Source organism: Bidens hawaiensis, unplaced genomic scaffold (assembly GCF_021521415.1).
Source record: "Bidens hawaiensis isolate Kalapana, Puna unplaced genomic scaffold, B.hawaiensis_p1.1 tig00059065_1, whole genome shotgun sequence".
NCBI classification, from domain to species: domain Eukaryota; kingdom Viridiplantae; phylum Streptophyta; class Magnoliopsida; order Asterales; family Asteraceae; genus Bidens; species Bidens hawaiensis.
The window spans coordinates 34,951-51,031 of NW_027500646.1; the positions used below are offsets into that span (position 1 = coordinate 34,951).

Consider the following 16,081-nt stretch of genomic DNA (forward strand, 5'->3'; position numbering starts at 1 on the left):
TATATAAATATCCATCAACACGTAGTTATATTGTGATAAATAATATAAAAACTATTTTACATGTGATTAGCATTAAATATCAACAAAAAAAAAATACAACATACACAAAAATATATAGCCTACACTTATTCTGAGAATAAGAAAACATATAACATACGCACAAAATTCATCATCAATAAAATACACACGCACACGAAAACATATAACCTACACATGAAAACTTTATCCTACACAAATACAATTTATTCATACATTAAAAAAATTCTATTTAAAACCAATTTCTTCCAACTCAACTTATCAAATATATTCATCAACACGTAGTTACATTGTGATGAATAATACAAAAACGTATCTTACATATTTTTGCATTAAATGTGAAATATACAACCTACACAATAACATATAACCCACACTTGTTCTAAGAATAAGAAAACATAACCTACACACGAAAAACATATAACCTACACACGTGTAGGATATGTGTATGTTTGTGTAGTTTATATAATTGTTGATGCCGAATTTAATATGTAAGTTATATGCTTTTTTGTATATTCTACGTTTTTATTGCTCAAAACAAGTGTAAGTTATATAATTTTATGTAGGTTGTATATTTATTGTTTATATTTAATGGACACATTTGTATGACATTTTTTTTTATTTATAAAAACTAAATTAGTGTTTTATCTTTTTAATTATTTTAGTTAAATTATATAGATATATTAATTAGAGAGAGATTTATTATGGTTATATTAGTTGTATTAATTGGAGAGAGTGTGTGCATTTATTGTTGCATTCATATCTTTTTCATTTATATTTAAACTTTTAAAACCTAAAATAAAACTAGTGGCTCGTATTCATTTCTCGCGGTAATTTCATTTCTATCTTGAACTTAAACCTATATATATATGCATACATATATATATATATATATATATAAGAATACTCATTTCTTAACTCATTTTCTTACCCTTCCATTTCGTAACTACAACATAAAAACCTTTAAAATTAACAATAATATACTCAATTATTGGGTAAAGTTAAAATATAAAGTTGACAAAAATGAAAAGTGTGAGAAAGATTTGTAACCACACAAAAAAACCCTTTAAAAATAAATTAAAAAAAATAATAAAAAATTTATAACTCAAAATATAAATAAAAAACTAACAAATTTAAAAAACTAAAATGTTTCTCCCGTCATTATTGTTAAAAAACGACAAAAAGACACAATAGATCGCAAAATATAACACAATGCCGAACAAAATATAACACAATGTAGAGTAATATGACACAATATCATGAAAAAAAGATAAAATCTATGACGGAAATAAACATAAAACACAATGATAAACAAAAAGAAACAATGATTTTTTTTCATTTACTATTGTGTCTTTTTTTTGTTTTTTTTTAGAACGAGAAAAACGATGGAAATATTTTTGTGTTTTTTAATTTTTTCATTTTTTATTAAATTTTGAGTTATGACTTTTTATTAATTTTTAAAAGTTTTTTTATATAACTACAAATTCTTTTATCTATTTCATTTTTATTTCCTTTGAATAGAATCACTTTATTTCTCAATTACTAGATAAGAAAAAGTTAAAATAATATTATTTGAAAAGAAGCTTAAAATATGATTCCTTAGCATAGACCAAGAATGGAAGATTCGAGGCGTTGCTAGATTCATTCACACACGTTTCCCCGCGTTTCCCGTTCTATGTTTCTTTCCAAACTGAAAAACAACCCATACCGTACCATACCCTCTCTCCATGTTTTTGCCGCCTTTGTTTACATTGTTTCCCGTTCAATAATTGATTTTTCTTTAAAAAAAAAACAAATAATAATAATAAATTATTTTCTCTTCTGGGTTACTGAAGATTCTGCTTCCTCCAAGTGGGTTTTGCTTCAATTTTGTTTTCGATCAACAAATTCTAAATCTTTATATCTATACTTTTGAAGCTGCACACCAACTGTTTTGACATATCGCTTTTGCATCATTGTTTGTTTCCTTGTGCCTGGAGTTTCTTGATTTCTGTACGTACATTAAGGTAACTGTTTATTCAACGATTTAGGTAAACATGTTGAATTGAAAATCTTTATGGCAAAGTTTAGTTTCTTTGTTGACTTTTTGAAGTTGCACACCAACTGTTTGACATAATGTTTCACAGAAATGTATATAAGAGTTTGTTAGCCCGTGATCGCCCGTTTGGGCTGGCTTGTCCCTTTCGAGGCTCGGCTCGGGTATTTGATCGAGCATATGATTATAATTAAGGATGCAAGAGTTTGCTTTTTTTGTTAATTTATTAGTGAATTATAAACCTAGTATAAACCTAGGAATTGTAGTTATGATCAAATTAATGTTTTTTCAAGTTCCTGTAATCCCTATATAAACCCGAGAACTTGCAATTTTCGAGTTAATGAGAATTACTAAGATCGAGATACGATCTAACCTGTGTTTCTGATTAACGAATTCTTCAGAATGGTTGTTTTAATTTTTCATGGGTTTTTTTTTTTTTTTCAGATTAACTGGTATTGATTTTTGAAGGTGAGAGAAAAACATTAATGACATAATGTTTCCAAGAATTCATGTAAATGATACAGAAAAAGGAGGCCCGCGCGCACCTCCAAGAAAGAAGATGGCGCTGTATGAACAACTTAGTCTGCCTTCAAAGAGATTCAGTAGTGAGGTAAAACTTAAAACAAAAACATAGAACTAACAACACATGTTATCAAGTTGCCTTTTAAATGTTTAAATCTAAGTGTTTGAGATGAGTTATTATCATAGCAGTGATGACTAGGTTTTATATTAGCTGATAAGTTCTGTAATGATCTTATGAATATAGGGGGGTGTGAGTGACAGGGGTTCGTTTGTTCCACATCCGCAAACGCCTTCGACGCGCGCAGCTGATGAAACTAATAATCAGAAAAAGAAACAGCATGACGACTTTATTGTCCCGAACTTTAATCATAGTGGGAATCATCAACACAAAGATAACAAAACATTCTCTCCCTACGATTTAGCTTATTCAAATTCTTTAACAAATGCTAAAAAAACTAGTGAAAGAAATACAACTCAACTGAAGGAAACAAGTGCTTCTTCAAGTTTTGGTCATAAAAATGTTTCAAATACTGATTCTGTCAGATTACTGTGTAATGAAAGCTCACGGGATCGTGTAATTGAATCTGTTGACCATAATATTAGGGCCGGAGCTGGTGTTTCTCCTGATGATGTTGTGGGAATGATTGGTCAAAAGCTTTTTTGGAAGGCGAGAAAAGCTATTATTAAGTAAGTGATTGTATTCTCTAACTATACATTAATGCACACACGTATATATGTCAATAGTAATCAAGCTTGTCACCTAGAGTATTTACTGTTATTTTAATATGTGTTTGCGTTGTTTGTAGTCAACAAAGAGTATTTGCTGTTCAAGTGTCTGAACTGCATAGATTAATAAAGGTAAACTGTTTTTACATAAACGTGGTTATATGAATATAGTCTTACAGTACCTGTCTAATATTTCTTAATTTTTACCCGCTCACCTTATGGTTCATCAGGTTCAAAGACTAATTGCAGGGTCACCCCAAGTAACGATTGATACCGTTGCATTTATGGGAAAACCTACTAAAGTTTCTCAAATACAAAAGATTCCTATTGATTATGTTCCGATATCGTCTGCAAATGCACCCGAAGTCAAACATTACCATGTAAAGCCAAAGGATGATAAGAGGAAATTCTCACTCTCAGCTGAAAAAGTTTTCGAGAAGGCGCCTCTTTCTTCAGTCCAAAACAGCTATGGGTCCACTTCAACAAGGTATCCGTTACCACCAGCAGACCCGAAAAAGGACCCGTGGAGTCAACAGCCCGGTCAACAATGGCTAATCCCTGTAATGTCACCATCTGAAGGACTTATCTACAAGCCGTACCCTGCACCTGGATACATGACCCCAGGCCCTGGACCTCCTCCTGGTAAGGCCTCTTTCGGTAACTGGTCAAAACGGGCTGGGTTGACCACCCGCAAACACTTCAGTCTGTTTTTATATAAATTGTTATGTTATTAACTAATAACGATTGCAAAGGTCATACGACTGATAACAGGTCAAAACGGGTTGGGTTGACTCGCAAACACTTTGTGTTTGCTTGTTATAAAGCTTTAATACGTTTACAAGATCACATTATTGATAACAGGTCATAACTTTGTAAACCATGGAGTTCCACCTTCCCAATGGGCCAACGGGTTCCAACCGCTGGTACATACACCCATGCATGGTTACTTCCCTCCTTATGGAACCACAGCAATTAGCCCATCCGGTGGTGAAAAAATGAACTCGAACCTGTTTAATTTGCAGTGTCAGAGCTCGCGTGAGGTTGGAACCGTGGTCAACTTTCATGAGTCAAACAATGAGGTGCAAGTCAGTACTGCAAGTTGTTCAAGTGGAACAAAAACTCGTGATGCCCTTGCTCTTTTCCCTACACGTCCTCCGTTTGAAGGCCCCTCAGAACCGACTCGGGCCATTAGAGTTGTGCCTCGTAACGCCAGATTGGCAACAGAGTTTGCAGGCAGGATTTTTAGGTCTTTACAAGAAGAGAGAAAGCAGCAGGATCCAGTTTAGATTGACTGTGGTACATGTGGTTGGGTGGGGGGATATAGATACAGGTGAAACTTGAAAGGGGTTGTCGTACACTCATATAGTCATTATAGAATTTGATTATTTTTTAGTTATAATTGTGGATGTGGGACTATTGACTTATCTTTTAAGGGCTAAATTGTATGCACACCTTCAAAAGGGGTCTTACTGAACTTAATTCTATATTTAGCCAAGTGTAGTCTCAAGGAGATAGTATTCATATAGATTTCACCAATTTCAAATGATTATAAATATAGGTGGTTGATAATTAAATAAGCAATAAGCTACGCCGCAACTCCCTATTAGAATGCAAAAACTAATTAAATTGAAAACAAAGCTTAATAACTTTAGAATTTCTGAACTTATTCAAACATGTATAAGGTATTTTAAAGTTATTCAAAAGATTCAAAAACCACTCATTTTAAAGTTAGAACCCAAAACTTCCCATTGAGAGGCAACAACTGCTAAGAGACAAGCCTATCTCATTGAACTTTCAATGCCAAATTATGCAATGATATAGGGTTTATATCAAGACAAAAGGTTGAAACTATCATTCAAATCAAAGTTAAATCATTCTGATAGTCAGGTCAGAGATTCGTAATATTCCGTTCGACTGCCTTGATAAGATTTGCATTGTTAGACCACTTTCACAGAGTTACTGCTGGTATGCAGCTTATCAATAACACAAGAATATTACACAAAAGATAAGATTTCCGGTTTGAAACATGCATAGCATAGCTACTCAGCAGAAGACATGCATATGTTTACCACATTTGGTCAAACAGGTACAAACATGAATACACAAAATAAAACAAAAAAGAAAAAAAAACTTACCTCAAATCCATGATATAATTACCAAGTTTGAATAAACCAGTCAAAGCAAATATCATTCATTCTTTTTACAAAAGTCAACTCCACTTCCCCTCTTCCTTTATCTCCCACAGATATATAGTTAAAAACCAACCAACCAACCAACATACCATAACAACTCACTCTTATTTGCTCATGAAACAAAACACAACCAACCTTAATTCCATCCATCACACATTTGTAGCATCAAAACTTCCACCACCCATTGTGTCTGTCCTCTTTCTCTCTCTCCAATTCTCCCCCCACATTTTCGCCTCCGCCACAGCCCGTTCCCGATCAAGGTCCCGATTCCTAGCCCGCCCCGTACTCCCGGGACTATTCTTCTGCGAATCCGTCTCATCCACCAACCCCCATTTCCGACCCGACCCCACACCATTATTACTGCTTTCACCATCCCCGGCATCAGAACGAGTGTTTATTGTTATTCTTCTGTAGTCCGGTGAGTTTTTGTAAGTAGAAGGCGACCCGTGCGCGCGTGGCTCACGCACGGACTCTTCAAGGTTGTCCAGACCACCATCACTAGGGTTCCTGCGGTCTGTGCGACTCCTGGGAGTACCTGACCCACTGCCTCGACCAGCTCGCTCGGTTCGGGCTGCTTCTGGGTCGTAGGTTTGAGAGGCTAAGTAGGTTAAAGCGGTCACGACATCACCAATAAGAGGCCGTGTGGCGGCCTGTTCTTGTAAACACATGGCTGCAACCGCAAGTGCTTGGTAAAGCCCTCGAACTGGATACCGACCTTGCAATAATGGGTCCGCCATTTTCGGGAATTTCCTCCGGTCTTTGAAAAGCGGCCGGGCCTACAAATTAAATATAAATAGGAAATACATATTTTAATGCAAAAAAACCTCATCGTCGTTTTATTCAAAATATTTCTCAAATAATCCAAAAAAACATTTTTTCAAGAAATAATATTTTGGGTCAACTTGAAAAATTAGACGTTTTATCCCGTAAATGGCCCCATCCGATATTTTCCCGCCTAAACGAGCCTGCTAATACATTTTTTTATCTAATATGTTAAATAAATATATATTTATATAATAATTGTGTAAAATTAAGATAAAATTAATTACTTACGAGTTATGAATATAGATTATGTTATATATAAAAACTATAATCAAAATTTATAAACATATATATTATATATAATTATTTTAAATGTATATTAATTAATTCATAATAAACGAGCCAAGCTCAAGGTCTTGTTAAGCTCAGGCTCAGCTCGTTTACACCCTCGTAACAAGTCATACATGTTATTTTTTACTTTGAAAAAAGGTATATTTACGATAAATAATATTTTGGGTCAACTACAAAAACCCATTTTTTGAGTTTTAACCCATTAACCACCCCACCCATTTCATTTTGCCACCTCCACATTATTAATATCAAATGCATTAGTAACTTACTTACCCATGCAACAAGATTTTGTTCACCGGGACCACGGGTATTATCAATGGCTTTGCGGCCCGTGATAAGTTCAAGAAAGACGACCCCAAAACTATAGACATCAGACTTCAAAGTGAGTTGACCGGTCATGGCATATTCGGGAGCACAGTAGCCGTATGTGCCCATAACTCGGGTAGAAACATGAGTTTTATCGCCTACGGGTCCCAGTTTTGCTAGGCCAAAATCCGAGAGTTTAGGGTGGAAGCCTTCATCGAGAAGAATGTTCGATGATTTTAAGTCTCGGTATATGACGGGAGGGTTTGCTTTGTCATGTAAATATTCCAAACCCTTGGCTGCACCCGCAGCTATTTTCATACGAGTGTTCCAGTCCAACGGTTCTTTATCTGCTGGAAGATCTAGAAAGTATAATAGAAGCAGCCAAATTTTAAGTTTTAATTAAATATTTCAACAGACAAAAGGATTATCAATATAAAAAAGTGACTGCAAGAAAAAGTGATGTCTATAATCGCCTAACAGACAAAGGATATAACAATAAGAACTTAAACTCAAAATCAGCTAAACAAACATCAGATAGTTACAATCACTGAGATTTATATAAAATTAGTCCGAATCACCATAAGTTACAATGTCATAAACCTAAAAAATAGCTCATATTGCAAACATGCCAATTTATGGAGTCAATTAACCAACTACTAACAAGAACAACAATGTACAGATCAACAAACTTAAATCAACGATCAACAAGTCAAGGTCAAAGGTGATGCTCGTTGTAAAAGTTCATTCCCGATAAGAGACACAAAGGCAGTGGCATGAATGCTAAAGCAGTGCAAAAGCAAAAGGCTCACAAAGAAAAGACAGATGATGGTGATGTTAAGAACATTCTTTTATAAGTGCAATGTTAAATTTGGGTGATGCAATCAAAGGGGTGTGTTTCTTTTATGCATTGTCATAAATATACACATTGTTATGAGTTTCTTTTATTCACAAATCTAAATCAGATCAAATGTTAATGCTACAACTGGAGGTTTTGCAAGTGAATCAGTTGAGTCCAGACAAAAGAAGCAGCCACACGGATATAAATACAATAATGTGGTGATTAACGACTTAAAAGCATACTTGTGTAAAAACTGTTAAATTTAGATAACAATGTCATGTCCTTTTGATAAAAACTTAATGAACCAGAAACAACAACTGTGTCTAACTATCAACTAAAAGGTGAAATAACACAAGCTTGGAGTCAAGTAACAATAACAAGAATAATGATGATGTATAAAACAAATTAAAATAATGAAGAAACAAATGAATCTGACCATGCAAATGATCTTCGAGTGATCCCAAAGGCATAAACTCATAAACAAGAAGGCGTTGGTCTCCATCTGCACAGTAACCTATTAAATTAACTAGATTCGGATGATGTAAGAGGCTTAGCATTAAAACCTCCACCAAAAACTCTCTATTCCCTTGAAGACCATTTCTATCAAGCTGTTTCACTGCAACTACCTGCAAATAACTTATTACACTGGCAATGCCAACTAACACTGACACGTAAAACATAACATACAGGGGAGTTTGGATACACATTTCAAACTGAAACTATGGACACATAGATTCACCTGTCCCGTGCTTTCCAAACGACCTTTGTAAACACACCCAAAACCGCCTTCTCCTAGCAAAGATTCGGGCCTAAAATTCTTGGTTGCTGCAGCAAGCTCACGAAAAGTAAACGTTTGCGCTGCAATGTTTGCTGGCTGTCCATCTTTTGCAACCACCTGCTCTTTCTTATGATCCAAACTAATCCGAGATGATTTCGATTTCCCTATACAAATTATGCAATTAAACACGTATCCACAGATCTCCAACTTACATTCTTGAACCACCACATTATTTTAACCCAATTCAAAATCTTGCAAATTTTAAAAAACATTCCATTCATCAAATCATGAATCTAAACAACACAACAGATCAAGATCGGAAATTGAAGTCACTAACCCTAAGAAATCACATAAAAGATCATAATGACTTGAACCACCACATTAATACAAAAGAACTCAAAATCATGCAAATTATCAAACACCCAATTCACCAAATCAAGAATCTAAACATCCCAGCAAATCAAGATTAAAAACTGAAGCCACTAACCCTACAAAATCACATTAAAGATCATAAATTGATGACTTGAACTGCCACATTATTTCAACCTAATTCAAAATCATGCAAATTATCAAACACACAATTCACCAAATCAAGAATCCAAGCAACCCAACAGATCAAGATTGGAAATTTAAGTCACCAACCCTACGAAATCACATAAAAGATCATAAATTGATGACATGAACCACCACATTACATCAAACCAATCCAATATCATGCAAATTATCAAACACCCAATTCATCAAATCAAGAATCCAAGCAACCCAACAGATCAAGATTACAAATTGAAGTCACTAACCCTAAAAAACCACATAAGAAATAGATGAATTATAATTACCTGAACTAACCCTAGTGACATGATGAGCAACTGAACCCTCTTTCCCATTATTATTATTATTACTGGACACTTGTTTGTTGACACCATTTGCATCTTTATCCGATGAACCAAAGCATGGAAGACAGCCACCCATGCCCAAGAACAAAAACCCACAAATGATTTGGTGGGTTTTGTGTAATTATGATTACACCCCTTTTGTTCTGTACATAGAAAATTATACACAGCTAAATTGGAGGCATGTAGTAGTGGGCGATCAACAGTTAAGTTGTTTGTTTCGGACCCGAAGAATAAGCAGATCAAGAAATGAAATTGAAAGAAAAAGAATAATAATAATAATAATAATAATAATAATAATAATATTGATTGGGGTTGAAATTGGAAGGTGGAATCAGGAAAAAGATTGGATTTTTGGGGAAAATTTTGGAGCGGTTAATATTATTATTAATATAATTAAATTACATTAGGTGTAGTAAAGATTATATTTTGGTGTAATGTTATTGTAATAGTAATAACGTGGTTTTGGTTGGGTTGGATATTATTATTCCGCCGAGCAAATTACGGGTTCCGGTGGTTCTTTGTGATTGGTGGTGGGTCCGGTTAAGATATGTGGTTTCACACCATACCTCCGTTTTTCTTTCACATAGGTTTGAAACCGGTTTTGACCCGATTAAAACTGTAGGTTCAGAACTAGAGGTGCATAAATTGGGATTTTTAAAATAGAGGTTTCGGGTTTGATCAACAAATCAAGAACCGGGTTGGATTGGAACTGGTTCTGAGTAAGGTCGGGATTGGCTGGGTGCTTATTACCTTTTGCCCGGGTCGGGTCCGGGTTGCTAGCGTGTAGAGGTGGAACTGGTATTAGTGGTTCCGATTTCTTTGAGGAACTAGAACCTAAATTGTACCCACATGCCACAGGTCGGTAGGGATGACAATAAAACTCAAACCCGATGCGAAAACCCGAATCCTGACAAAATGGGACGGGTAATAACCAACCCATTAGGGTTTGGGATGGGTTTGAGATTTGTAATATATCTGATTTCCCAATAGCATTTACCCGATGTACCAGACATAACCTTTTTTATATTATATATATATTTATAGATAGTATATTCCACATATATTACTTGTTTATAACAATTATTTGGGACATTTCAATTTTATGGTAGTCATTATTTGTAATTAATTAGTTATATTTTGTCAGAATTCAATAGAAGCCGATAGATTTTGAGTCGGCTATACCAGACGAGTATTTTATCAAAACCCGATAAGAATACCCGAAACCGATGGGTAATTACTCGATTAAAACCTGACGGGTTTGAGACGTGCTTTAATAATCGGGTATGGCTTTGGGAATACCTAAACCCGGCCCAAACCCAACTCATTGCCATTCCTACAAGTCAGGTAGGCCGGGTTCAATTCCATGTGTTGGTCCGGAACCGTGTTTTATGCGCAAGTATATTCGAACCTGATTTATAATCTTCACACTATAAACTAGTTCCAACATGGTTAACTCAAACCAACTTGGCATAAACTGGCCAAAACCCGAACATACCCCAACCAAAACCCGTGTCGGTCTCAACCCGTACTGATTTTCATTTTTTGTTGATCAATCCGAACCGGTTTGCTCTGGAACCGATTTGTGCACCCCCAAGTATAACCATGAAATTTAATTTATTTCATGTAAATAAAAATTTAATTATGAGAACTAATTGTTAGATGTTTATGATTAGGTTAGACATGTGCCCAGCAAAAGATTACGATAAGAAATAAGTTCAAATAAGAATCGAACATTAAACCACTGTTACGATAGAATCAATTAATGTTTGTTATCGTACCATTGTTTCAAGGTAACATGTGGAAGTTTAGTCATATGTTGGAAAATATACGGGACAACTTGATCATGAGTTTAGAATAAGTTTACTTACTTTTTAATAATTTTAGAAGTGATTAATATGTTATATATAGTTATAAAACTACTTTTCTTGTTTGTATCTTTTCTATCCATAAAAAATGCATGGTTTGGAAATTGTGACTTTGAAATATTTTCATTTGGCATAATCATGGTTACTTTTACATATTAAATGTTTTGTGTGAGTTTTATGGTGAGATTTTTAACCAAGTAATACGAAAAAGTTAATTGGTTATACTTATTTATATAATTATATAGACGATTTTTTCAGGTAAAGAAAGGATGTATAGATAATCGTAACTTTAATCTTTTAAACTGGTAGAGTAATAGACGTGGTTTTTCTTATGATGTAACAAATGATTATGATGTAACAAATGATATGGATTTATAACTAGGTATTATTGCTATAATTTTGTGTTTTTCGAAGCACCACCACCAGTCCACCACCTTCACACCTTAGATACACGCACTTGGATTTGTGCACACACTCAATGCAAACCATGCACATAAACACGCTTAGCAGATGCAAGACATTATTTCTAACGATTCAAATTTGTAAAGTCATACACATTTTGATTTACCAATATCACAATCAACACATATAAATAGGGAAAGGTTATCGTACCAATGAAATTAACGTGCTAAACAAGAGAATCAAGTAGAGTAATTATGTATACAAGTAGAGTAATTATCATAGAGTAATTACATAATTACTCTATGATAATTACTCTACTTGTCAACACATATAAATAGGGAAAGGTTATCGTACCAATGAAATTAACGTGCTAAACATGAGAATCAAGTAGAGTAATTATGTATACAAGTAGAGTAATTATCAAAGAGTAATTACATAATTACTCTATGATAATTACTCTACTTGCATACATAATTACTCTACTTGATTATCACGTTTAGCACGTTAATTTCATTTATATTTGATCCAAACCCCATATAAGTATATAACCACATGCGTCGCACTTACAGCCATATTTTCAAATAATCCAAATATACAAACGCACATATCACATGCATGAACACATTAATTATTCACATACCCAATAGCCCATACAAATTCAAAACACGCATATACCTTAACCTACATGTACAGTTGCACAAACAAAAGCCTAGGACATACATTTTTCAACGTTTGCTAGTTGTTGGTTTGTAAGTAAGTAACTCATAGACGAATAATCAACATATATAATAGCAAAATTTTTGACATTTTCATTTGAGTCAAGTACAGTTTGTATCTAACAAGACTCTCATTATCGATTTGATTTTCCGAAGTTTAAATTATTTCTAATACTGTAAAGATTGTTTTTTCATATAATATATTACTGGCGACGATATGACCATAATGAAACTTTATAAATTTTGAGGCGATAAATCATTGCATACCCTAAAAAATTAATTAGTTAGAATGATAATGATTTGATGACGCGCGTTATAAACAACATTCTAGAATATAATTAATTTTGATTTAAACATTAAATAAAAAGTTTAGTAAATATATGTTTTTGTTATCTGAAGAATGTCGACTAAGGTTGTCACGTCAATTTGTCATCATCTTGAAGTTAAGACGCGTACGAGTGGCTACAGATATATCCTCCTATGAAAATCAATACAGAGAAAGACGTTAGACTATCCCCATCAACAATCTCACATTATAAAATTAATTTCTCTCTCTTCAATCTACAAAATTTAACCCACTCCAATCTTTTACTCCCATTAACAACCCAATCTCATCCTTTTTTTATTAAATAAATTTAATTTATAATTAGTTTTGATTAACTATATAAATATAACTAAGTAATTGTATTTTTTTAATATAAAAAACTTTAAATACGATTGAAAACTAGTGGTTCAAATAAGATAATTCAATAATGGTTAAAACTAAAATTTTATATAAAAAATATGATTTTTTAAACAAACTCCATTTTTAACGAAATTTATGCCGGAATGCTCACAAAAAAAAACTAAGACTGTGTTTTTAGACTTTTTTTAAAAGTCAAATATAATAAGTTATAAAACAAAAACCAAAAAAGATATATAATTAATTGGTGAGAATAAAAAAGGAAAAAAAGAAAAAAAAATTACATCCACTCACATTGTGACATGTGATCACAAGTTGACCAAATTTGAGATTGCAATCTCATTTGGTCCACTGATCGAATTGGCTAATTAAATCCATTTTTCTTTTTTTTTAAAAAAGTATAAATTGTGGGTTTGCAATCTTGGATTGCTAATGGTTGTAGTCTTATAATTAATACAATGGATGGATAACGATTATATATATATATATATATATATATATATATATATATATATATATATATATATATTATTATTTCTTTGAATAGTAAGCATACGTTCGATTTGGATACAATTTGTTACTATTTAATAAGTTGTCAAATTACTAAACGGATTCAGTTACAATAGAGAGGCTGGTAAGCGGGTAACAAGCTGCGCCGCCACTCCCTTTTGAATGGCAAAACCGATCATACTGAAAACATAGTTATCTTCGGCGTCGTTGAGTTACTGTGCACGACCCGCTGAACTCTTTTTAAAAGCGTAACATCATCAGGAGCGAGATACCCAAATGTATCGAAAGCAAAAGGGATGAAGGCATGTTGATTTTCAGCACACGCCTTCTCGTGCTTAGTAATTTTTCCTACTTCTACCTTTAGCACTACCTGCCTAGCAACAAACCCGGTGTCTCTAAGCCCGACAAGAGGGGACACCCTAGTAAGGTTCACACAAGCATGCTTCCCCCCTCCCCCCGCCCATCCAAACACAAGAATGTCCGTTGGTCGGAGAGTGGACATTCCCTTCACGCGGATCCGACAAGAAATTCACAAGAGCTACTTTTTTTTTGCCGAGATTCCCGCCCGTTTTAACACATCACAAAGGACAACCCTGACCAAATTATGTCTATATTTAAACCCCGGGAGTTCTTTGTAGTGAATCGCGTGTTCACCAAAATTATCTAAACACAATATACGACAGACCGGGCATGGCTCATCAACTGGGAACATGGGGGATCATTAAACGATATTTAAGAATGGCTCGGTACTCCGCTGCTGACATGTGCTGGCCTAACCCTTCGATGGGATGACAGTCAAAAAGTCTTGAGCATGAGGAGCCTGAAAACATTCTAATACAGCTCTCTACCGAGAAGACAGTCCAAACTTTTCTCCCAAACTTTGGACGGTTTTACTATAAAGGGCACTCGCCAAAGCATTTTGGGCTTTAGGGGGGGGGGGGGTGCCCTTATTAGCGAACCGCCAAGATCAAAATCAGGAAATTGTTGTATATTAAATGTCTTATATGTACAGATGAAAAAATAAAATAAAATAAAAAGATGAAGAATGACCTTAAACCTGAGCCCTCTCTTCCCCTTACGTCGCCTCTACCACTCGACAACGAGAGTTTAATTGTTAGTTTTCCCCTTATTAAATATATAATAATATAAATGAGCCTTTTTTTTCCAAAATTATATTGTATAAACTAGTATTAACACTCGCCGCGTTGCGGCGGGTTAGAAACCATAAAGTTTTAATTAGAACTCACAAAGCATAATTTTAAGTGTTGATAAAAAAAAATTTCATTGTCCTAATGAGAGGGAAATGCTTTTGAACATCCATTGCTTTGAAATAGATAAAAGAGCAATTGTATTAAAGTAAACAAAGCACACTAAACGCATAAAAAACTCCACCCAAACCCATATCAAATAAGCCAAGGTCAAACAAAACATTCATCATATCTACCAATTGTGTTCTTGATGACCGTCGTTCAAGTCAATCAAAAACCTAATTAAACTACCTAGATAGGATAAGTGAGGTATCGTATCCATGAGGAGTATGTGGTCAATTCAATTCGTGTACAGACTTATTATTATGGAGTAACTGGTTTGTAGTGCTGATCACACAAGCAATTAAAGTGAATTTAGTGAACTAAATAACAAACAAGTGAACGAGTTTCAAGCAACTAACAAAGCAAATCACACCCGGGAATTCAAGTAAGCAACATACAGTTATCTCATGCAATCTAACAGATTAGTTAATGATTAACTAAAGAATGATCAATCAGACAAAACCTTAGACATCAACAATCACTTTACACACGACACTGGTTATCAAACAGTCATTGCCAGTGTGACTTAGTTAAGGGCAATTATATGGTTTATTGTATTCAATCTAATCAAACAATCATATGATCAATTATCTAGCAACTGGTAACAAATCGTTCAGACTAACGTAAACCTAAACTGATTGAACACGCAGAAATATCAAACATCAATAATCATAAATCAATAATTAATAATCATACAATATTGTTCTTAGTCACAAAAGAAAAACTATAAAGATTACAAACTATACATCCCGGGTGCGATTCTAGGAGATTAGACGAGCCTTGACATCGTTAAATCTTCGATACGGATGATATGGATCATGCGTGGGGTCGTGGCACGAGCTAGGATGGTGAAAATAGCCTCTTGGAGCTGCTGGAATCGCCTCTTGTTCGTCAAAACGGAGTTAGGGTTGTTTATGATGAAGAATAAGATTATAACCTAATTTTCCCGTCTGCACACCCAATCACGATAGGCGATGGGTCTTCACTGGTCCATCTCGTATCGCGATGGACCAGAAAGTCAACATATTTTTATATCCCATCGCGTATCACGATGGGCTGTGTCACCATCAAGCTTCATTAAACTTCCTCGTTTCGCGGGCTGGACATCCCGGGTCTTCATACCATGTCACAACAGGTCCAAATTATGTATTTTAACA

General features: G+C 34.3%; 2 protein-coding genes across 2 annotated transcripts; one reads left to right on the forward strand and one right to left on the reverse strand.

The window, feature by feature from the left end:
* Positions 1-2,564: 2,564 nt before the first annotated feature.
* Positions 2,565-4,609, forward strand: LOC143602513 (protein EARLY FLOWERING 3-like). The gene is made up of 5 exons (XM_077079592.1): positions 2,565-2,681; positions 2,838-3,280; positions 3,400-3,451; positions 3,550-3,976; positions 4,181-4,609. The coding sequence occupies exons 1-5, from the start codon at positions 2,565-2,567 to the stop codon at positions 4,603-4,605; spliced, it is 1,464 nt and encodes a 487-aa protein (XP_076935707.1). The 3' UTR covers positions 4,606-4,609.
* Positions 4,610-5,363: 754 nt separating this feature from the next.
* Positions 5,364-9,804, reverse strand: LOC143602514 (serine/threonine-protein kinase PBL27-like). Its single transcript, XM_077079593.1, has 5 exons — positions 9,383-9,804; positions 8,508-8,710; positions 8,205-8,394; positions 6,898-7,289; positions 5,364-6,287 (listed from the first exon to the last, which is right to left on the reverse strand). The coding sequence occupies exons 1-5, from the start codon at positions 9,513-9,515 to the stop codon at positions 5,661-5,663; spliced, it is 1,545 nt and encodes a 514-aa protein (XP_076935708.1). The 5' UTR covers positions 9,516-9,804; the 3' UTR covers positions 5,364-5,660.
* Between the last annotated feature and the right edge of the window lie 6,277 nt (positions 9,805-16,081).